General features: G+C 48.7%; 3 protein-coding genes across 3 annotated transcripts; 2 read left to right on the top strand and 1 right to left on the bottom strand.

Moving 5' to 3' along the window:
- The first annotated feature begins 1,106 nt into the window (after positions 1–1,106).
- On the top strand, positions 1,107–6,676 carry LOC123183242 (cinnamoyl-CoA reductase-like SNL6). The gene is made up of 5 exons (XM_044596011.1): positions 1,107–1,472; positions 3,348–3,523; positions 5,737–5,937; positions 6,028–6,181; positions 6,276–6,676. Exons 1-5 carry the CDS (start codon positions 1,208–1,210, stop codon positions 6,584–6,586), a joined length of 1,107 nt encoding a protein of 368 aa, XP_044451946.1. The 5' UTR covers positions 1,107–1,207; the 3' UTR covers positions 6,587–6,676.
- Positions 6,677–12,613: 5,937 nt separating this feature from the next.
- Positions 12,614–15,333, top strand: LOC123183245 (probable amidase At4g34880). Its single transcript, XM_044596013.1, has 5 exons — positions 12,614–13,203; positions 13,345–13,559; positions 13,796–14,038; positions 14,466–14,664; positions 14,746–15,333. Exons 1-5 carry the CDS (start codon positions 12,667–12,669, stop codon positions 15,109–15,111), a joined length of 1,560 nt encoding a protein of 519 aa, XP_044451948.1. The 5' UTR covers positions 12,614–12,666; the 3' UTR covers positions 15,112–15,333.
- Positions 15,334–16,415: 1,082 nt separating this feature from the next.
- Positions 16,416–20,101, bottom strand: LOC123183244 (polygalacturonase At1g48100). The gene is made up of 7 exons (XM_044596012.1): positions 19,465–20,101; positions 18,409–18,540; positions 18,001–18,180; positions 17,867–17,911; positions 17,559–17,766; positions 17,151–17,341; positions 16,416–17,064 (listed from the first exon to the last, which is right to left on the bottom strand). Exons 1-7 carry the CDS (start codon positions 19,891–19,893, stop codon positions 16,666–16,668), a joined length of 1,584 nt encoding a protein of 527 aa, XP_044451947.1. The 5' UTR covers positions 19,894–20,101; the 3' UTR covers positions 16,416–16,665.
- Between the last annotated feature and the right edge of the window lie 1,095 nt (positions 20,102–21,196).

Here is a 21,196-nt window from a genome sequence, read left to right on the forward strand (position 1 = left end):
CGCGTGATTAGTGACCACTCATACGGTGAGAAAGCAGTACTGTACTATAGTTAATTAATTAACTAAGGCCAGCTGTTCCTTTTGGGAGTGAGCATCGTGTCTCTTTCCCACCAAAAAGCCTAGTAGTAGTAGTAGTAGTAGAGCACGTCGAGCGATTGACACTAGATTACTACTATCTAGCTAATCTAGCCTGACCCACGGTTTGGGTTTGGTTTTGGTCCCTAGCTGCTGCCTGCTAGATAGGATAGGAATCATGGCCATGGCCTAAGCCGATCTAATCCTAATCCTTCCAGATAAAGCGGGCCCAGCCAATACAAAAAAAAAAACTCTCCACATACTGGCTGGCCCGGCCAGCCAGGTCCGGCGCGGCCAATGTAAGTAGAGACCGGCGCGGTAGCTGGAATCGGACAAATGCCACGGCGAAGGAACCAACTAGCTTTTCTAGCTTTTTTTTTCCTCTGAAATAAATAAACGGACCGACCGGGCTGATGCTGTAGTACCTTATATAGCACCATATATATGTACAGCATTTCACGTGTGAATACCTTACATACATGTACACGGGACAAATACTAACTCGTTGTTTGAAGAATACTGTTTTGGCTTTAGGGGTCAAAGCTAAACAATTGTGCGATCTAGGCTGACTATATATGCCACACACCGAAAAATAAGAATTGTAATTAGTGGCGGCGAAGCCACCCACCGGCCAGTTCGTGCGGTCAAATGGCTACACGGTTTCCGGCAAAAATAGCATAAAAAAAGCAGAAAATCGCGCAAAAAAGATAAATAATGCATGTAAACGTACGTCCATTTGACTACACAAGTTCCATTTGACCAGGTGCGGTTCTACTTGTATATGATGAGCCATGGATCACATGCTCAACATGTAAGAAATCAAGGTCGGACCAGCGTCATACAGTAGAAAATATTCATTCGAATAATTCCCCGATCAATTGTTTTGGCGGTCGGGCCGGGCCGAGCCGAGCCTTGCCGGGCACGAGGCCAGCAGATGGATGCAAGCCGAGCCAGGACATGGAGCGCGGAGCCGACGACGTGGCGTCTATATATCCACGTCGCCCACCCACCCATCATCACACGATCCACCACCAGCCGAGCCCCCACTCCACGCCACGGCAGGGTGACGAGGAGCAGAGCAGAGCAGAGGCAGAGCAAGAGGAGAGGCGTTCGCGTCGGGCGCGCGCGCGCCATGGGGGTGCTGCGGAGCACGCACAGCATGGCGGCGGAGGTGGAGGAGATGCGGGCGGCGCTGCTGCTCGGCGCCGGTGGCCCCGCGTGGAGTTGGCGGCGGAGGGGCGCGGCCGCGGCGGCCAAGCGCGTGGCCGGCGCCGAGGAGGGCGCCGCGGAGGCGCGCGCCGTGTGCGTCACGGGCGGCATCTCCTTCCTCGGCCTCGCCGTCGTCGACCGCCTCCTCCGCCACGGCTACGCCGTCCGCCTCGCCCTCGAGACCCAAGGTCCGTCCGTTCCCTCCCTCCGCCCCTGCCTCGCTGACTCTTGACCATTTTTCCGAATTCAAACTGCGACCGTCTTCCTTCCACGGATGTGGAATTTACGTGGGTTTTCCCCCCTTTTTCCATTGCACATGCGGACAGAGAGACAGAGTTGGCCACCTTCCCCCGCCGTTTCGAAATTTCGTGGCGGATTCCGCAATGCTTGCGCCGTGGATTCACACGTGCGTGCCTTCTTTTCTCCGGATTTTTAAATTACATAGAGTAGCTTGCACAGCTGCACTGCAATTCCATTATCCGGCACGAAAACTCCGAACAATCGGCTCCAGCCTTGCAATCCACTACCACAAGTTCCATTTCCCTTTGCGTGGGAGGTGCAAAATTCAGTCACAGAGTTGAGAGACGCCGGTTCAGCAACCGGCATTTCGCCAGCAAGCAGAGCGACCGGGCCCATGGCGATTTCGTTATTCGGAGTGCCTAGCTGCATAGGGGACAAGATAATCCCAACCCACTTTCACTTTCCTTGACACAGACCAGGGCCCTCCCATATCTCTGTTTAATCGGTACGTCGTCACCGCCGGTGAACAGGGAAGCGTCCGAGCGCTGGCGATGTCACCGCTAGCGATGTGTCCATGTGTTTGGTGCGCAGGTGTGTGTTTTTCTTGCTGGAGACATGGACTTGTTGGTTGAAAATGGTCCATCACAATCCGTCCGGAGCTCACGACCACGTCGCCCTCGGTGGCAGCTGACGTTCCACCAATGCACTTCTCGACCACAAGAAAATTCTGCCCGCCCCCTGGAACCAAATCGGTCAGTTCAGTTCAGGGTTCACCCTCTTTGGGTGAAAGGCGAAAGGGGCCTGTGGAGTCATGCATAAGGAATGCCCCATTTTTCGTTCCTGAAGTTTCATGAGTTTCATACTTTTTCCCTGATCGGTTGCGGGAAAAGCGCCCGAATAGGATGTTAAACCGCCCATTCCGTTTGCGTGGCCTAGGCCCGGCCAAGGTAATTTTTTTTTTGAATTTTTTGGCCAAGGTAATTTAGTCAACGAATGGAGAACAAAAAAACATCAATTTTCACAGTAGCATCATGTACTGACGTTAGTGAGGCAGCACTTGATGTCTTCGTTTCTAGTGGTGTTCTCTACACCAGCCAACTCTACCAACTAAGGCTATTTTTTCTTTTTCTTTTGAGGAAGAATCAAGGCTGTTTCACACACATCGGCACAAAGAAATTCAACCGTAGTCGTTTTCCGATGGATATGATTATTTATTTGGGGCAATTAAGGTATATGTGAATTGCATTTCTGATAAGGTTCCCCTTTTGTTTAGTAGTCACTCACCGATAGGATCACCTTTTGTTTAGTAGACACTCACTGATAGGATCACCTCAGCTCACCACCTCCTTGAATGGACCATTTGGGGAATTAATATGCTACCTAAAGTTAACTGATGCGTCATTCCTTGTCCGTTAGCAGCTTGTCAGTTGTAAAAGGCATGTTTTCCTAATCAAGGAGGATAAGAAACTGTGGGCACATGTTCTCGAACATTCACCCAAATGCGTGTAACTTTTGCCCATGTTACTTGCACCTTTCTGGAATAGAAGAAGGGCGGTTGTGAAAATAATCGGTGTACGTTCCGATCCTTACTCTACGTCAGCAACAATGTGTTTGACAAAAATGCCTCCTATATTGTCTCTCTTAATGCAGCATTCGATGTGACATTGTTGCCTCTTTACAATTACTGTCGAAAGTGATTATTTTCTGAAGCTTGATGCGTTACACACTTATGAATTGTTGATACCATGCTGGCCCATTCATAGTTCACTCTTACTGCCAAGTTGAACTCCAAAACTAAGTTGTACTTTCTTTTTCTTTGGCAGAGGATCTGGACAAGCTGAGGGAGATGGATTTGTTCGGTGAGAATGGCAGGGATGGGGTCTGGACTATTATGGCAAATGTCATGGACCCGGAGAGCTTGCACCGAGCTTTCGATGGCTGTGTTGGTGTCTTCCATACCTCATCACTCGTCGATCCAGGAGGCATCTCCGGCTACACGGTGAGCTCACACAACCCCTTATCAACGTTCGTAAAATAGGTAGATATATGTCCCAGAAGTTCATCATGCATGAGAGAATCATCGTGCAAAATATGTTGGATAAGCTCGTGTCTGCTTGTTTTGTTTGTTTGCGGAAGGAAGATGCTGTTATTGACAGTGTCATTGCTCCTACATCTCAACTTGTGTCACAAAAACTTTTGTCTTGTCTCTTGAGGAAGGCAAAGAGGTGGTACATTAGGGAATAGGTGGGTGTCAAGTTGGTAAGGACATATGCGATATAGGTGGGTGTCAACATGATGAGGACTGTACTAGTGCTCCAAAATGTAAAGTACCAAGGGACATCATGGCTAACAAACAACATCACAATCATATTAAATCAGTCAGCTGTCATTTACATTTGATCGGGAGTCAGTTGATATTACTTACTACAGAGAGATGAATTTTCATACCTAATACCTGTACACCTTGCAGCCAGTAGTTATGCAAGTTAGCGACAACCCATATCTTGTACTGTGCTGGGTTGTTCCCAGTGGTGTTATCACAGTATGCAATCATAAGAGTAAAAGTTCGTTAATTTTCATGGTCATTTGCAGTATGAACTATGCATGGTGCTTATCCTTCAATGAATCCTGGGAAAGGACCTTGGTCACATCATCCGTATCCTGTGCATCTACTATATAACTAAGATTGGTTGGCGTGGTGTTCACCTCCGATTGAATCCTGCCAACAACCATTGATTTATGAACTTCATGAGGCTATGAAAAATTGATGTCACAATATGTTTTGTGTAGTTAGAATACTTGACTTTTCAGATGTCATTGCTGGAAGCTCTTTTGGGTTCAGTTTCTTTCTACATTTTTCTGTTGCGCTTTATCTGACCAAAAGCATCAAGGAATTATCTGAATTGACCGCTGCAGTAAGAAGTAACCATCCAACCATTTGCTAAGCATACCTACTACAAAACCAGTGGTGGTAGGGGCCTACAGCCTACTGACTCCAAAATCCAGATATAATGATGGAAATAGGTTGGACATAGTAGGCCAAATCAAGCCCCAAAATGGTTGCAAGTATATCTTATACTCGCATGCTCGCATGGCGTTTGACAGTGGAACTACCAAATCCACTCAGATTGGTGATGTAGGGCCTTTACTGGATCATGCCTGATGCTGACACCCATTGCTTTAGCAGACTCATAATAGATATGGATGTAGCTCTTGATCTTGCTTTGTAATATGCTACTATTTGTTTGCATTATTTATCTCTGCTTTGCATACACTTGAGAAGAAAATGCACGATGAAACATAATTTAGGTTTGTAGTACCATAGCATGTGATTTCCACCGGCACTTTAGATTACTTATCATGCAAAGCATCTGGCCTGGATACTTAGTCTACATGCCCTTTACCTGTACTTTTAAGTGCACAACCTATGCTTGAGTTCCTGCTGGTTTGAACGTGTAGATACGAAAGGCATCATGTTGCTCTTTCGGTTGTCGAAAGCTCATCCTGTTGAAGAGGAATATGAAAATTTGAGCACTGCCTCTGCTTTGTCAGATGCGCGGAGTAGCTTCAGCCTCCTGGTGCTTTACTTTAGCACCTTTTGGGTCAATATAGAATAAATTGGTTAGGTAGTGGCCTGTCTTATCTTTTTTGACATTCTATGCCAGATCCATAGCACTTTCGTCTCTGAAAGTTCCAACATGGTTCTTCCAAAGTTGATCATACCGGGTCGCAGACTTGCAGTATGCGCCAAGAAAAGCAGTACTTTGCGCAAAATATCAGGTGAAAGTTGACTTGGCTTGGCTGCAGCCCATTGACCATCGGTGCTGATCTGGTTATACCTGCCCTTCAGTTTATTATGATGAGTTGAGAACTTGTTCAAGGTCCAGCAGAGAGTAGTTGTAGACTTGTACTACTAGTCTTGTTGAATACTTCCATTTCTGTTTCTTTTAGTCTTGCTAGATTCCCAGGTATTGTGATTCCTTTGAAAGAATCAAAAGGTCCACTGAGTCAAATTTTGTGATTATATTTAGTCCTTTAAAATCAGTTGCGGCTGTTTTTAAAAAATGATTTTAGTTTTTTTTTAAACACCTCTTATTTTTACATTACATCACCTGTGCTTTGCGGACAGATTCTTGGAATGTTGATTAGACCGGGTCTTGCTCCAAATTAAGTTGGCTCGCTTAATAACTTTTGTAATGTTAATTTGAACAGAAACACATGGCGACTCTGGAAGCCAAGGCGGCAGAGCAGGTGGTGGAGGCGTGCGTGAGGACGGAGTCGGTGAGGAAGTGCGTCTTCACCTCGTCGCTGTTGGCCTGCGTGTGGAGGCAGAGCTACCCTCACCGCCACCGGTTCCCCGCCACCGTCGACGAGAGCTGCTGGAGCGACGAGGCCTTCTGCCGTGAGAAGAAGGTGATGAGAGCTTCTGCTGAACCTGTACCTGTAGACGCTGCATTGCGTGGATCAACATATCTAATTGTGTGAAACAATTTTTTCTTGTAGCTGTGGTTTGCGCTCGGCAAGACGATGGCGGAGAAGGCGGCGTGGAGGGCGGCGCGGGGCCGGGACCTGAAGCTCGTGACGGTGTGCCCCGCGCTGGTGACCGGGTCGGGTTTCCGCCGACGCAACTCCACCCCCTCCATTGCCTACCTCAAAGGTCTCTGTCTCTGTCTACTCAGTGTGTTTGCATCGAGCCAGCATTGTCCTCAGAGCACTGACAAACTGTTTGGTTCCTTCGATGAAAATATCAGGGGCGCACACCATGCTGGCGGAGGGCCTGCTGGCGACGGCGGACGTGGAGCGGGTGGCGGAGGCGCACGTGCGCGTGTACGAGGCGATGGGCGGCACCGCCGGCGGCAGGTACATCTGCTACGACCATGTCGTGCGGCGCGCCGAGGAGTTCGCGGAGCTGGAGCGCCAGCTGGGGCTCCGGCCGAGGGCGCCGCCGCCCCCGGCCGCCGCGCCGCCGTCGTTCGAGCTCTGCAACCGGAAGCTGGCGCGGCTGGTGTCCTCCCGGAGGCGGTGCACCCACGACGCCTACCTCCCCGTCGCGTACGACTGACCCGACCGGGAGAATGAGATGGAACACAAATGGCGTGCGTTGTACAGAGTTGTGCCCCAGTGATAATAAAGCTGAGCTAGTTTAGTAGGAGTAGATACCATGAGTATTATTGCAGGATCAGATAGAGTAGGATGATGAGACCGTAGCACGAGGCCGTTTTGCTCGTGCCATCAGAGCTCTGACTGCATCTACGCGCAAAGCATGCGTTCAGAGCAACTCCAGCCGCGTCCCCAACAGGCCTCTCAAGGTGATTTTTTAGCGCCGGCACCCGAAAATCGGCACAGTCGTGCTCTCAGAATCTCGTTTATCGCCGGTTTGGGCCAAAATAACAGCCGGCGAACCCGAGCCGAACCCAAGTCCCGGGGGTTGCTTGGGGGCGTCGGCCGAAGCGAAAAGGGGCGTGGGTCCGCTCTGTCGGCTAGAGAAGGCCCTTTTCCCACCGTTTCCCCCCGCTTTTCCCCCCTTCGTTTCCCTCCATTTCCCCTTCCTCCCGCCATTCTCCTCCCCTCCCCTCCATCCGACCGCCATGCCACCGAAGAAGTACATGGCCCCCCGGCGCTATCGATGCCAACGCCACCGCCACCACCCAGAGGAAGCAGAGGGCGCCGCCGTCCAAGCCCTCGGGCATGTCTAACGCTGACTGGAAGGCGGAAGTTCAGCGCCGGGAGGCTGTCACCACCGATCGGCGGAACAGGGCCAACACCAAGAAGGCCCGGGACAAGGCGCTGGCGGCTGCGGCCGTGGCGGAGCAGGCAGATCGCGCGGCCGAACAAGCCGAGGCGTCTTGCGCGAGGATGATGAATCCACCCGACGGCCAAGACCCGTACGCGTCGTGGAGCCAGCAGAGCGTTGATAACCCACAAGTGTTGGGAATCGCAACAGTTTTTGAGGGTACAGTATTCAACCCAAATTTATAGATTCGACACAAGGGGAGCCAAAGAACATTTGAAGGTATTAGCAGCTGAGTTGTCAATTCAACCATACCTAGAGATTAATTATCTGCAGCAAAGTGATCAGTAGCAAAGTAATATGATAGTTTTGATAGTAGTGACAGCAGTAACGGCAACGGTAACAATGATAGCAGTAATTTTGTAGCCAGTGTAACAGTGATGATAGCAGTAGTAACTTAGCAAAACAATATAGGATAAATTCGTAGGCATTGGATCGGTGACTTGTTGGGTTGGCACGAATCGAGACTGGGATTTGTCACTCCGTATGACGGAGAGGTATCTCTGGGCCCACTCGGTAATGCATCATCATAATGAGCTCAATGTGACCAAGTGTTTGGTCACGGGATCATGCATTACGGTACGAGTAAAGTGACTTGCCGGTAACGAGATTGAATAAGGTATTGGGATACCTACGATCGAATCTCGGGCAAGTAACGTACCGATTGACAAAGGGAATTGTATATGGGATTAATTGAATCCTCGACATCGTGGTTCATCCGATGAGATCATCGTGGAACATGTGGGAGCCAACATGGGTATCCAGATCCCGATGTTGGTTATTGACCGGAGAGTCGTCTCGGTCATGTCTGCATGTCTCCCGAACCCGTAGGGTCTACACACTTAAGGTTCGGTGACGCTAGAGTTGTAGAGATATTAGTATGCGGTTAACCGAAAGTTGTTCGGAGTCCCGGATGAGATCCCGGACGTCACGAGGAGTTCCGGAATGGTCCGGAGGTAAAGATTTATATATGGGAAGTCCTATTTTGGCCACCGGAAAATGTTCGGGATTTTTCGGTATTATACCGGGAAGGTTCTAGAAGGTTCCAAAGTGGGGCCCACCTGCATGGGGGGACCCACATGAACGTGGGTAGTGGGGGAAAGGCCCCACACCCCTGGTCAAGGCGCACCAAGATCCCACCTTAGAAGGAATAAGATCATATCCCGAAGGGATAAGATCAAGATCCCTAAAAAAGGGGATAACAATCGGTGGGGAAGGGAAATGATGGGATTTCTTTCCCCCACCTTTGCCAACGCCCCAATGGACTTGGAGGGCAAGAAACCAGCCCCCTCCACCCCTATATATAGTAGGGAGGCGCATGGGAGCAGCACCCCAAGCCCTGGCGCCTCCCTCCCTCCCGTGACACCTCTTCCTCCCCGCTTGCGCTTGGCGAAGCCCTGCCGGGATCCCGCTACTTCCACCACCACGCCGTCGTGCTGCTGGATCTCCATCAACTTCTCCTTCCCCCTTGCTGGATCAAGAAGGAGGAGACGTCCGCGCTCCGTACGTGTGTTGAACGCGGAGGTGCCGTCCGTTCGGCGCTAGGATCATCGGTGATTTGGATCACGACGAGTACGACTCCATCAACCCCGTTCACTTGAACGCTTCCGTTCGCGATCTACAAGGGTATGTAGATGCACTCTTTTCCCTCTCGATGCTAGAAGACTCCATAGATTGTTCTTGGTGATACGTAGAAAATTTTAAATTTCTGCAACGATCCCCAACAATGGTCACCCGGCCCAGCGCACGCCCTCGCCCGCGTTCGCCAGCGTCTAGTACCCCCCGTACACCTACTCGCTGTCGGCCTACGCATCCTCCCCGACGCCACCTCTGTGTCGTGGCACGCTGCTCTTCTCACAAGCCTCCTCGTCGCATCTCGGCGACACCGACGCGACGAAGGCCGACATGGACGACATCATCACGACCGGCTCGGCCGCCGCCGCCTCCCCCGGGTTCACTGCCCAAGAGGATACAATGGACCTCAACGGCGACATGGACGGCGAGCTCGACTACGGCGAGGAGGAGCCGCCGGCGCCTGCTCCGGCGAGGAAAGGGAAAAAAAAGAAGCGGGCGGCCAGGACCGGCGAGCCGCGCGTCAAGTGAGCGTCCAAAGAAGATTGATACGTCTCCAACGTATCTATAATTTATGAAGTATTCATGTTGTTATATTATCATTCTTGGATGTTTATAGCAAATTTATATTATTTTTTTGGGACTAACCTATTGACCCAGTGCCCAGTGCCAGTTGTTGTTTTTTGCTTGTTTTTCACATCGCAAGAAATCAATATCAAACGAAGTCCAAACACCGCGAAACTTTTTTGGATTTTTTATGGACAAGAAGACTCCCGATGGGTTAGGGCAGCACCCCGGGGGTGCCCCGAGGGGGCACAACCCACCAGGGCGCGTCTGGGGGGCCAGGCGCGCCCAGGTGGGTTGTGCCTACCTCGGTGGCCTCCCGCACCGCCTCTTCGCCCTATAAATTCCCAAATATTCCAAAAACCCTAGGGAAAAACCCTAGACCAGAAGTTCCGCCGCCGCAAGCCTCTGTATCCACGAAAACCAATTTAGACCCCTTTTCGGCACCCTACCGGAGGAGGAGATCATCACCGGTGGCCATCTTCATCATCCCGGCGGCCACCATGATGAGGAGGAAGTAGTCCACCCTCGGGGCTGAGGGTTTGTACCAGTAGCTATGTGTTTAATCTCTCTCTCTCTCTCTCTCTCTCTCTCTCTCGTGTTCTTGAGATGTCACGATCTTGATGTATCGCGGGCTTTGTTAGTATAGTCGGATCATATGGTGTTTTCCCCTCTCTATCTTGTGATGAATTGAGTTTTCCCTTTGAGATTTCGTTTTATCGGATTGAATACTTTTATGGATTTGAGAGCACTTGATATATGTCTTGCATACGAATACTTATGGTGACAATGGGGTATCATATTGATTCACTTGATATATGTTTTGGCATTCAACTCGCGGATTCCCGAGGTGACATTGGGGTAATCTATGCATAGGGGTTGGTGCACGTTCTTGTCTTTGTTTCTCCGATAGAAATCTTGGGGCACTCTTTGAAGTTCTTTGTGTTGGATTGAATATTACGAATCTGAATTTGCTTTGGTGTTATTTTGGTACGAACTCTTGGTTTGATCGATCGAAAATAATAGCTTGGTGTTATTTTAGTAGGAACTCTAGGATAGATTGATCGGAAAGAATGGCTTTGAGGTGGTTTCGTACCCTACAAACAATTCCGTCTTATGTTCTCCGCTAGATAGGAACTTTGGAGTGATTTCTTCATCACAGTTTGAGGGATGGTTATATGATCCAATTATATTAGCATTGTTGAGAGATTGCACTAGCGAAAGTACGGACCCTAGGCCTTGTTTTCAAGCATTGCAATACCATTTGTGCTCCGTTTTATCGATTGCTGCCTTGCTGTTTTTATTTATTCAGATTATAAAAATATATTTCTACCATCAATATTACGCTTTTATCACCATCTCTTCGCCGAACTAGTGCACCTATACAATTTGCCATTGTATTGGGTGTGTTGGGGACACAAGAGATTTCTTGTTGGTTGCAGGGTTGTTTGAGAGAGACCATCTTCATCCTACGCCTCCTACGGATTGATAAAACTTAGCTCATCCACTTGAGGGAAATTGCTACTGTCCTACAAAACTCTGCGCTTGGAGGCCCAACACGAGTCTACAAGAATAAAGTTGCGTAGTAGACATCATCTGTCTCTCCGTCACCTCCGGCGATCCAGCAGGGCTCCCCGCCGCTTCTCCTCCGTCTCCGTTCAACCCCCTGTCCTCCGACCGCCCCGCCAGGTACCATCCTCTATCATGCTCGGCAACTATTCGATGAATCGCCAGAGCTAAAAACGGCTGTCCCTTGTTGTTTGTAGCAATGAATTCCGATTTGGAGTACATATACGAGCAGTATGTTGAGTTCCTCTGACGGCTCGTCGAACGAGGAGGAGTACTCTGATGAGACGGCGATGATGCAGGTGGTCCTTGAAGACGCGGAGCGTGTGGAGAAGCATGTTCTCAATTTCAAGGGCTCGATCAAGGGTCATCGCGTGCTCAACTGCAACAGATTGGCTTCTCTGGTTACCAGAAGTGCCGCACTCCGAATGCTTGCATATGGCACGACCGCTGATTCGTGGGACGAGTACCTACGAATGTCTGAGAGAACATGCGGAGATGCCATGGTCAAGTTTGCAACTGCCGTGGTCGAGGTGTTCGGACCTCAATACCCGAGAGAACCAACTGTGGCAGACATCGAGAGGCTCCTGGCAATCACAGAAGCAAGAGGGTGGTCAGGTTTGCTTGGATCTCTTGACTGCATGCATTGGAAATGGAAGAACTACCCGAAGGCTTTACAAGGGCAATATCAGGGTCATGTCAAGAAGCCCACCATCATTCTTGAAGTAGTTGTATCACATGATCTTTGGATTTGACACGCTTTCTTTGGCATGTCCGGGTCTCGCAATGACATCAATGTGCTGCAACGATCACCGTTGTTTGCGAGGCTGACTGAAGAAAAAGCTCATCCTTGCCACTATACTGTCAATGAACATGAGTACAACATGAGGTACTATCTGGTTGACGGTATCTATTCTCCATGGGCTACCTTTGTCAGCACCATCTCAAACCCAGTTGGCCAGAAAAAGGCTCACTTTGGCCAAAGACAAGAAGCAGTTAGAAAGGATGTCGAGAAGGCATTTGGAGTTAGTTCTTCAGGCCCGTGTTGCAGTTGTTCGTGGACCAGCAAAACAATGGGATCCAGAGACCTTGTGGGAGGTGATGACATGTTCATCATCGAGGATGAGGGTGATGATCCTGTCGCAGCTCTGGCATTTGAGAACATGGGTGATCCTATCCAACTTTCGGACCAGAATCCGGCCACATTTGTGGAGTTTATTCAAATGCATCAACGAATTCGGCAACGATCAACTCACGAGCAGCTCAAGGAGGATCTGATTGAGCATCAGTGGGCGGTGAAAGAGGACAACAATGTTGGATTTAAAATATTTAAACTTTTTTAAATTTAAACTAATGTTGCATGCGGCTATTTGAACTTTTGTGCCCTTTACATATGACTACTTAATCGTGCGGTCTGGAAAAAATAAATCGAAAGACAGGATGTATGGGGCCATGGTTGGATGGCTGTCTCCCGCATCCGTGTTCACGGACGGATGCGGGAGGTTTTTTACGGGTTGCCCTTGGAGATGCCCTAAAGCATTTATGTAAACCAAATGCTAGATCACTGTTACTCCGTTTATGGGATCTGCGAGAAATTCGAATACCATTTCATTGCAAAGTCAACAGTCACCTTACACACACCACTGGCAATGCCAATGCCGCCTCCCCTGCGCCACCTCCTGCCGCTGCTCCTCGCGGCGGCCGCGGCCTCCACGGCCGCCGCGTTCGTGCTGGAGGAGGCCACGGTCGAGTCCATCCACCGCGCCTTCGCCGGCGGCGAGCTCACCTCCCGCGGCCTCGTCGAGCTCTACCTGCGCCGCATCGCGTCCCTCGACCCGGCCCTCCACGCCGTCGTCGAGATCGACGCCGCCGGCGCGCTCGCCGCCGCCGACCGCGCCGACGCCGCACGCCTCGAGCTCGATGGCGCGGCGCTCCCGCCGCTCCACGGCATCCCCGTGCTGATCAAGGACAACATCGCGGCGGCCGGCGACGGATCCGGGAGGCTGAACGCGACGGCCGGGTCGCTCGCGCTGGTCGGGTCCCGCCCCGCGCGCGACGCCGGCGTGGTCGAGCGGCTCAGGCGCGCCGGCGCGGTGGTTCTTGGCACCGCCAGTCTCAGCGAGTGGTGTAACTTTCGCGCCCCCGGCATCCCCGCCGGCTGGAGCCCCCGCGCCGGCCAGGGCATTGTGAGCAGCAGATCCTCCCCTTCCCCTCTTGCCGCCTCCATTTATTTTGTTTGCTTCTCCTTGCCAGGAAGCTAGAACAGCAACTTGATTTCCTCGAGCAAGGGGTGAATTCTGACTCTGAATCAATCCATTGTGCCGTAGAATCCGTATGTGCCGTCAGCGACCCCGTGCGCGTCCAGCAGCGGCTCCGCCATTGCCGCGGCGGCGAACATGGTGGCGGTGACGATTGGGACGGAGACGGATGGGTCCATCATGTGCCCGTCCAGCTTCAACTCCGTTGTCGGAATCAAGCCCACGGTCGGCCTCACAAGCCGCGCCGGCGTGATCATCATATCTCCAAGGATGGACACAATTGGGTAAAACTGAAGCCGACAAAATGTTTACACTATAGTTAAGCAGAGTGGTGTGATTTTACTGTCTGGATCAACATCACACTTAACTGAATTACTTCTTTCAGAAACATGGCATCCACTTATGTCGAGTAATCCAGCAGCTAGATTAGATAGTTGCAACTTGCCGTGTTTGCTCACTTGCATTTATCTGATGACGCTGATTTTAATTATTTCTTAGTGATATAGTTTACTTGATGCAGGCCAATATGCAGGACAGTTTCAGATGCAGTACATGTGTTGGAAGCCATGGTTGGCTATGATCCACGGGATGCAGAGGCAACTCGCATGGCATCTCGGTATATCCCGAAAGGCGGTTATGGGCAATTCTTGAACATAGATGGTCTAAGGGGCAAGAGGGTTGGGATTCTCAGGAAGGACTTCTTCCGGTTCGCCCCAGGCTCTATCCAAGAAAAGGTGTTCAGGGACCACTTTAACACTATGAGGTAGTTCAGCACTCTTCTTGTTTGATGACATACTTGTTATTCTTCGATATCGATCATTTAGATGGTGCTTCTCTTTAAGATGGATCGACGCTTATGATAAGTCAGACATCAGGGAAACATTATACTCTCGAAACTATTAGTATGAGCTTCTAAGCAAGAGTTACAAATTAAGGCGCAGATGCCACTGCAAGGTTTGAAGTTCTGAAAATGCCACTGGTTGTGAGAAAGACATGTGGGTCCACATCCTAAATGCCATTTTTCAAAACTAAAAAATAGTAGATGAGAATATCAACATCAGAGGACGATTTGAATTAAAAAAAGGGCTGAATCATGACTTGTTATGTGCTTATTGCTTTCTGTTGATGTTTCTCTTTCTGAAGATACATTAACTGTTCCTAACTCCTTCATGTTGTTAAAAAACTGAAAGGAAAATGGGGGCCATCTTGGTGGACAATCTTGAGATACCAAGCATGAAAGTCATCAATGATGCGGTACAAAGCGGCGAACGTGCTCTTATGCTCGCCGAGTTCAAGCTGTCCCTCAACTCTTACTTGTCTGAACTGGCTTCCTCACCTGTTAGATCATTATCAGACATAATTGACTTCAACAACAAGAACCCTGTCGAGGTAATTACTCAATGTTCACCTCATTTCCAGGTTTATTCTTCCTTAACTTTGAATATGACACTCTTGAAACATTTGTTACAGGAAAGGATGGCTGAATTTGGCCAGAGTTACCTTCTGCAGTCTGAAGCAACAAACGGCATTGGTCCTGCTGAGGAGCGTGCCATTGCCAAACTGAACAAACTGTGTGAGGAAGGCCTTGAGAAGATAATGCGAGCCAATCAACTGGACGCGATCGTCGCACCTGGCGCATCTGCTCATAGCCTGCTTGCCATCGGCGGCTATCCAGCAATAACCGTCCCAGCTGGATATGCTTCGAACGGCGTTCCTTTTGCGATTTGCTTTGGGGGGTTGAAAGGATCAGAGCCGATGCTTATTGAGATTGCTTATTCCTTCGAGCAGGCGACGAAAGTTAGGAAACCTCCAATATTGCAGCATTCTGTCATTTGATTGTAGGTCTAGCTACATATGTTTCCAGGAATCACGCTATTATAAAATGCAATGCATCTGCTTCTTTCTATCTGAAATGGGTAATAGCGTGCAAAGGACTGAATTTTTGTTATGCAGATCCTGAACACCAGATGTTTCAGCTTTGTTACCTTTTTCTGTTTGATTCTACACAATCTTTTAATATCTTTTGCAATAAACCCTGATACGTTGTTTTGTGCAAAATGACAAGAGAATTGCTTCAGCATGCTTATTTCATCAAGCAAAGGAACTCTATTATTTTGGCAAGCATGTGAAGAAATTCTTCTCGGTTTTTCTTTTATGAAATTCTTCTCAGTTATGTGGAACCAAAATCTAAGCCACCATTAGACATGAAGGCGCATTATTTTCTGAGTGAGGTAAGGTCAGTACACCTTTATTTTTATTTGCCTGGCACTGCAACTTGACTTCTTTTTTCTGGTCATTTTATTACATTCTACAACTATTGTAGTTGCAGCCATTTGGTTTAAGCTGCTGGCAGCATCTAAAGGCATGTGGTGAAATCGAAAGGCGTGTCCTTGATGGGGATTAGTTCTCCGGTGGGAATCATGTGCTCATTGGCTGGAGTGATGTGTTTTCCCCAGACCCAAGGTGCTGCTAGAGTTGTGGCCTGCAAGGTTCCAGTAAGTATGCTGTGCCAAGCTGATAGGAGTGCCTTTGATAGCTGGTGCACTGCCAGGTTAAGCTGAAGAGTGTAAAGCAGTTCATGCTTGAATAGGCAGACTTGGCCATGAGGATTCATACAAACAAAGATGTTGGTGGCCATTACCTTCGCCATCTTTGCTCTCATATTGAAAGATGATTGATAGGTATGTAATCGCCATCTTGTCAAAACCCTTTAATCACCCGCAGTTTGCACTTTACAGTTCAGTAACAAAAAACATTATGTTTTGCAGTCAAGTCACATCAACGGAGCCAATTATAATGTGATGAATTAAATGTAGAGCACTGAATTTTTAGCTTTCATTTCTGACACACCAGTTTGTCGTACGCTTGGCTCTTTGAGGCCTAAAAGATGGTACTAGGATACTGAGAGTACAGATATTGCAATCTGTTTTAAGACATTTCGGTCTGTGATCAACTGACTACTCAGTTGTGAACTTGTGATGGTACCACACTGTAATTGTTCAAATCACCAATAAAATTACTACTCCCTCTGTAAACTAATATAAGAGCGTTTAGATAACTAAAGTAGTGATCTAAACGTTCTTATATTAGTTTACGGAGGGAATACTTATGTAATTGTGTAGTGTTCCATAGCAACCAACTTGTCTAAAGAAGCCTCGGAGACATATAGATGTGGCTTTTTTTCTTTTAAAAGGTGGCAGTGCCCCTGGCCTTTGCATATATAGATATCGCTGCATTATCAGATCTGATATAGCTACATTATCAGATCTAGCTGAAATATGTTTCTTCTCGTGTTTCAGCTATCTCCTACACATGCATCATACATCACTATTTTATGCTGTATATATATTCACACCAGGCACAAGAATTCCCCAGATCGTCCATGGAGTTTCAGCACTGATCGTGGTCCGACAGCACGCGGTTCCCGGCCGGCTTGCCGAGCTGCAAGCATGAAATAGGAGGGATGGTGGGAGTGTACAGCTCCCCGAAGGCCTGCCAGCAGAAGGGGCTGCTGCATGTGTGGTACTGAGGCACTATCAGGGGTCTCAGTTGTATGCCGGTCAGGGTGATCTCCGAGCACGGCGAGCTGTCGCTGCATGCGAAATGGGCGGGCTTGATCGTGAAAGTCCCCCGGATGTTCTCGTACTGCACGCCTGAAACCGCCACCGCCGAGGTTTGGTTCGTGCACGATGTTTTGTCGCAGTAGAATTGGTCTATCATGATTGGTGTCTGAACCTCTGACATGTGTATGTTAGAGAACCTTATACCCTGGACCAGCCCTGAGCCACCCTGCATTGATAACCTAGTGTGATTGGATATATGTATGCGTAATGGTCCTTGCTGGATGAATTGTGTTGCGGTCTCCTTATGGTTACCTGCCAAGTCTTGATCCTGACACCGGTCATTGTTTTGAACATGTTGACATCTCTTACAGTGATGTTGGAGACACATGCCTTGGTGTTGTACCTTCCTAGGCCACCAATGCTGATCCCATGGCCTGGTCCGCAGTTCACATTATGTATGTTTACGTCGCTGCAGCCTGTCTGTATGGAGATGCAGTCATCACCTGCATTGCACAAGGTAAATATTTCATGTCAAGTTCTCGTGGTTCTGTATACAGATTATCCCACTGCTCTCTATGTTATATCTGGATAGGACATTAGGTAGTACATCCTGAAATAAAATTATTGCTATTGTGGTACACAAAGGTAACACCTAACTACTTGCATCAAGTTTTGTGACATCGCCAAAAAAAAATTTAAAAAAATTGTGAGGAACATTACCGCAGGCCAGGTCAGTGTGGTGAATGTTGACATCCTTGGAGTTTTGCAGGTGTATTCCATCAGTGTTGGGGCTATTCTCAGGGGAAGAGATGGTCAGGTTATGAACCATGACTCCCTGACAGCTATCGAACTTCAGATGGCACTGCGGGCTGTTGATGATGCTGATACCAGTTACTCTGACATTGGAACTGCCATAAAACCTTAGCGCCTGCATAGCAGAGTACGCAACCACTCGCTACTTAATTTGGTCTGATATGCAACTTCAAAGATATTCAAGTTCTGCAATAGTGACTTAATAATGTGCTTACCGTGGGTTTAATCTGTGGCATCTTCTCCAGCTCCTGATCAGTGTACTGTTGGAAGCATCCAAAGTAAGCAATTAGATTTGTCTACTTTTGATTTGTTTATGAAGTAAGTAAGCTGTTAGATGGTCAGGCCTTACTGAGTCCATATCATCATCATCATCATTTGAATCTGAATAGGTCCACCATTCTTTACCCTGACCGTTTATGACACCACTGCCTTGAATTGATATCCCATTTAGTTTCGTGAACTCGAGCCATTGAAGCAAACCAGAGCCCCAAGCTCTCGCGCCAGTTTTAGCCGAAATGGTTCCATCCAGCTACAAAATGAAAACATGACATTTAAAACCAGCACTGCTTATTTAGTTTGTTGTTGCATAACTAACACGCCGATTGGAATGTAGCCAAGGAATCTGAATTGGGCATATTGTAGAGCTTCAGAGAGTTTCAGTTGCAACCTCCAAACAGAATATTTTTGTTGAGTTCCTTCAAGTAACGGAGAACTTGTTTCTGGTGTATATATGCTTTGTGATTAGGAGTAATGTTACCTGGAATATAATGTTAGGCTTGCAGTTTGGCCCCAAAAATGAGATGGGGCCAACAACGAACTCGAGTTCAGGTGGTACAAGAACCGTCGACGCCTCCACCTTGCACGCTGCTGTCCATGCTGCTTCAAAAGCCTGCAATATATAGATAATACGTAATAATTAAGTTCAACCTTTGTTGGGAAAGGATAATGTAGTGTGTCATCATATCATAGCATGCATGGTGATACCAACTGTGTAGCTCAGATTTCAAGTGCACTCCATAGCATTGTTTACTGAACGCTGCTATGCTATTGTGATCGGTGCATGGGTACAAGACATAACTTCTTGCCCTAAAAGGAAATATAAGAAAAAATGCATATTTATTTAGAAAATTCCAAGTTTGTGTTGATTGGAAAATTAGGGTAATTCCTTACTGAGAACCCATAGTATAATTTAGTTTGGTGTTTAAGTTTCTCAATCGAGTCGATTCTCTCTAAAAACAAGAAAAACATCAAGAACCGATAAAAAGAACCAATAACTCTACTAAATTTGAGGATTGTCATATTCTTAGCGAACCGCAAAACTTGAGTTTCTTGCTGGCACTTATAATTCTTTTCCTGCACATATTTTTTCCGGGCACGTATAAAATGTCTTGCAAGAGTGCTTTCAAAAGAAAAAGAGTCTTGCAAGAATGCAATTGCTATAGAATATTCTTGTTAGTCATTCATTGACATGATACCTTCTTTTACTCATAGACCCCAATTAAATACTACGGTACTAGAATCCAGCATGATGAGTAAAGACATATGCCCAATCATGTGAGAAACAACAATCTAAACATAAAGACAAATCACGGTTGTTGCATTATACACACTTGTCCTGACATGTAATATTCCAGCTCCCGATGGCATATGACGTGCAGCTTACTAAAAAAAAATTAACGTGATTGTGCAATCACGGGAGACTAATTTTGGCAAGATTGTCCCAGCAGCATACTAACTTGAAAATTGTATTTTTCAGGTGCAAATGTTCTTTATTTGGAAGCAGAGTATTTTCAGAGGCAGTGCTGGTGGTTACCTGAGTATCATCCGTAACTCCGTCACCCCGCGCTCCGAAAGCAACCACGCTGAACACCATGCCCTGCGACGGCTCTTCCGGTGGCGGCGATGGCGGTGCTTGTGGCGGCAACGATGGGGGCAGAGGTGGCGGCGACGACCGTGGCGCAGGCGGTGCTTGTGGTGGCAGCAATGGCGGTGGCGGAGACTGCGACGCATGGCCATTCCCACCACCTGGACTCGGTGGTGCCGGCATTGCAGGACTCTGATGCCTGTGGCTGTGGGGAGGGGAGCCGCCGCCGTTCTTCCCTTTCCCTTTCCTTCTGAACATGGTGGTAGAAGGTCCCCTGTTCTGCCTCCAGCGCTTGCCGCTCCTCGCGTCGCAGAAGCCGACGCCGGAGCTCAGAGCAAGCAAGACGACGAGCAGCAGGACGGCGAGACCTCTGCTCATCTCTGCGTCTGCAGCTTCGTATCGACCAGTATCCTGTTCTTAGATGATGGCAGTGTCCAGGCAGGGGATAGAGTGACTGACGGACTGTGTATGTGGCTTTGAGTCTGGGGAGGGAAACTGGAGGGGTTTAAATAGCCAAGCGCCATGGAGACGCCATGGATACTTCTTCGAGGCTGGGACAAAGAATGGAGACAATGGAAGGGGTTCTGGTGGGTGCTACCCTGGGTCACGTGCATGCGTGGGCGACATATGAATGGATGAACTGCAACCTCGCAACTGCACAGAGTGTTTTTTTTTCATGTGGTACTTTTGTTCTTTTCGTGAGAATCGGTTGGAGGTATTGCCCTCCATTATACATGAAGAAATGTGTCGGATCGATAATGTAGCCTACCTGTACTAATGGCTCACGGGGCAGGAAGGTGGCATCCAATCCTTTGTACCCATTCGTACCACCTGGCATTAGTTTAGTGCAAAGACAAAATGAGATGCATGCATGCATGGTGATTGAATCTAACCTGTCTCCTTGCTCCATGGTTTTATTTGCGGTTGGTTTTCTGCTGTCATGTCAGAGTATTCTTTGGAGCAGCTTACAATCAATGTGACCACAAGTTCGGTGTAGCACCTGACTGTGTGTGGATCGGCAGTCTTTTCATGCATGCTTCCTGTGCGGGAAATGACCCGTGAATCTCTTCACTGCCGCTCTTCTTCAGGATACCGACCTACCTGAGCAATGATCACGGCAATATGCATATCCCTCGCGCCTCGCGGCATTCAATTCCTCTGTTTGGTTTATAGCTTGGTTGCACCGGAGGTACGCAGGAATTCCTAAATGCAGGACGTTTATAAAAAGCAACTCCAACGCGGCGAATCATTCCGCCCGTCAACGTCCGGACAAAAATGCTGGCCCAACTCACCGAACCATTTTCAAAACGCATCCGCGCGGATCCATTTTCGACCCAAATTCGTCGGCGTGGACGCGCCGCGCGTCCGCTCGGTCCTCCGTGTCCCCGCATGCCGGCCGGTCAACTGCCTCTCGCATCTTCATTAATGACGACCACAGACCGCGGGCCCATGTGTCAGCGACGACGTGCATCCTTTTTTAATCTGAGCGTGCCGTCATCTTCATCTTCTCGCATCCTCATCTTCTTCCAGCCTCCCGTCTCGATCTAGCCACTCTGTTGCTCCCCCGCCGTCGACAACCCTAGCCTACTGCGGGCCGCCATGGGCTTCTTCGCCGGTAAGAACAAGGGCAAGGCCCCCGCCTCATCCTCTTTGTGCGCGCTCGCGATCCCCCCACCTCCGT

This window comes from Triticum aestivum, chromosome 1D, assembly GCF_018294505.1.
Source record: "Triticum aestivum cultivar Chinese Spring chromosome 1D, IWGSC CS RefSeq v2.1, whole genome shotgun sequence".
Lineage (NCBI taxonomy): Eukaryota > Viridiplantae > Streptophyta > Magnoliopsida > Poales > Poaceae > Triticum > Triticum aestivum.

Excerpts from the sequence above, each read along its gene's own strand:
- LOC123183242 (XM_044596011.1), top strand. The coding sequence starts at position 1,208 with ATGGGGGTGCTGCGGAGCACGCACAGCATGGCGGCGGAGGTGGAGGAG. Across the intron at positions 1,473-3,347 it reads CCTCGCCCTCGAGACCCAAG|AGGATCTGGACAAGCTGAGG; the intron begins GTCCGTCCGTTC and ends TTTCTTTGGCAG. Across the intron at positions 5,938-6,027 it reads CCTTCTGCCGTGAGAAGAAG|CTGTGGTTTGCGCTCGGCAA; the intron begins GTGATGAGAGCT and ends TTTTTCTTGTAG.
- LOC123183244 (XM_044596012.1), bottom strand. The coding sequence starts at position 19,893 with ATGAGCAGAGGTCTCGCCGTCCTGCTGCTCGTCGTCTTGCTTGCTCTG. Across the intron at positions 18,181-18,408 it reads AGCCTAACATTATATTCCAG|CTGGATGGAACCATTTCGGC; the intron begins GTAACATTACTC and ends TTCATTTTGTAG. Across the intron at positions 17,065-17,150 it reads TCAGGATCAAGACTTGGCAG|GGTGGCTCAGGGCTGGTCCA; the intron begins GTAACCATAAGG and ends TTATCAATGCAG.
- LOC123183245 (XM_044596013.1), top strand. The coding sequence starts at position 12,667 with ATGCCAATGCCGCCTCCCCTGCGCCACCTCCTGCCGCTGCTCCTCGCG. Across the intron at positions 13,560-13,795 it reads CCAAGGATGGACACAATTGG|GCCAATATGCAGGACAGTTT; the intron begins GTAAAACTGAAG and ends TACTTGATGCAG. Across the intron at positions 14,665-14,745 it reads ACAACAAGAACCCTGTCGAG|GAAAGGATGGCTGAATTTGG; the intron begins GTAATTACTCAA and ends CATTTGTTACAG.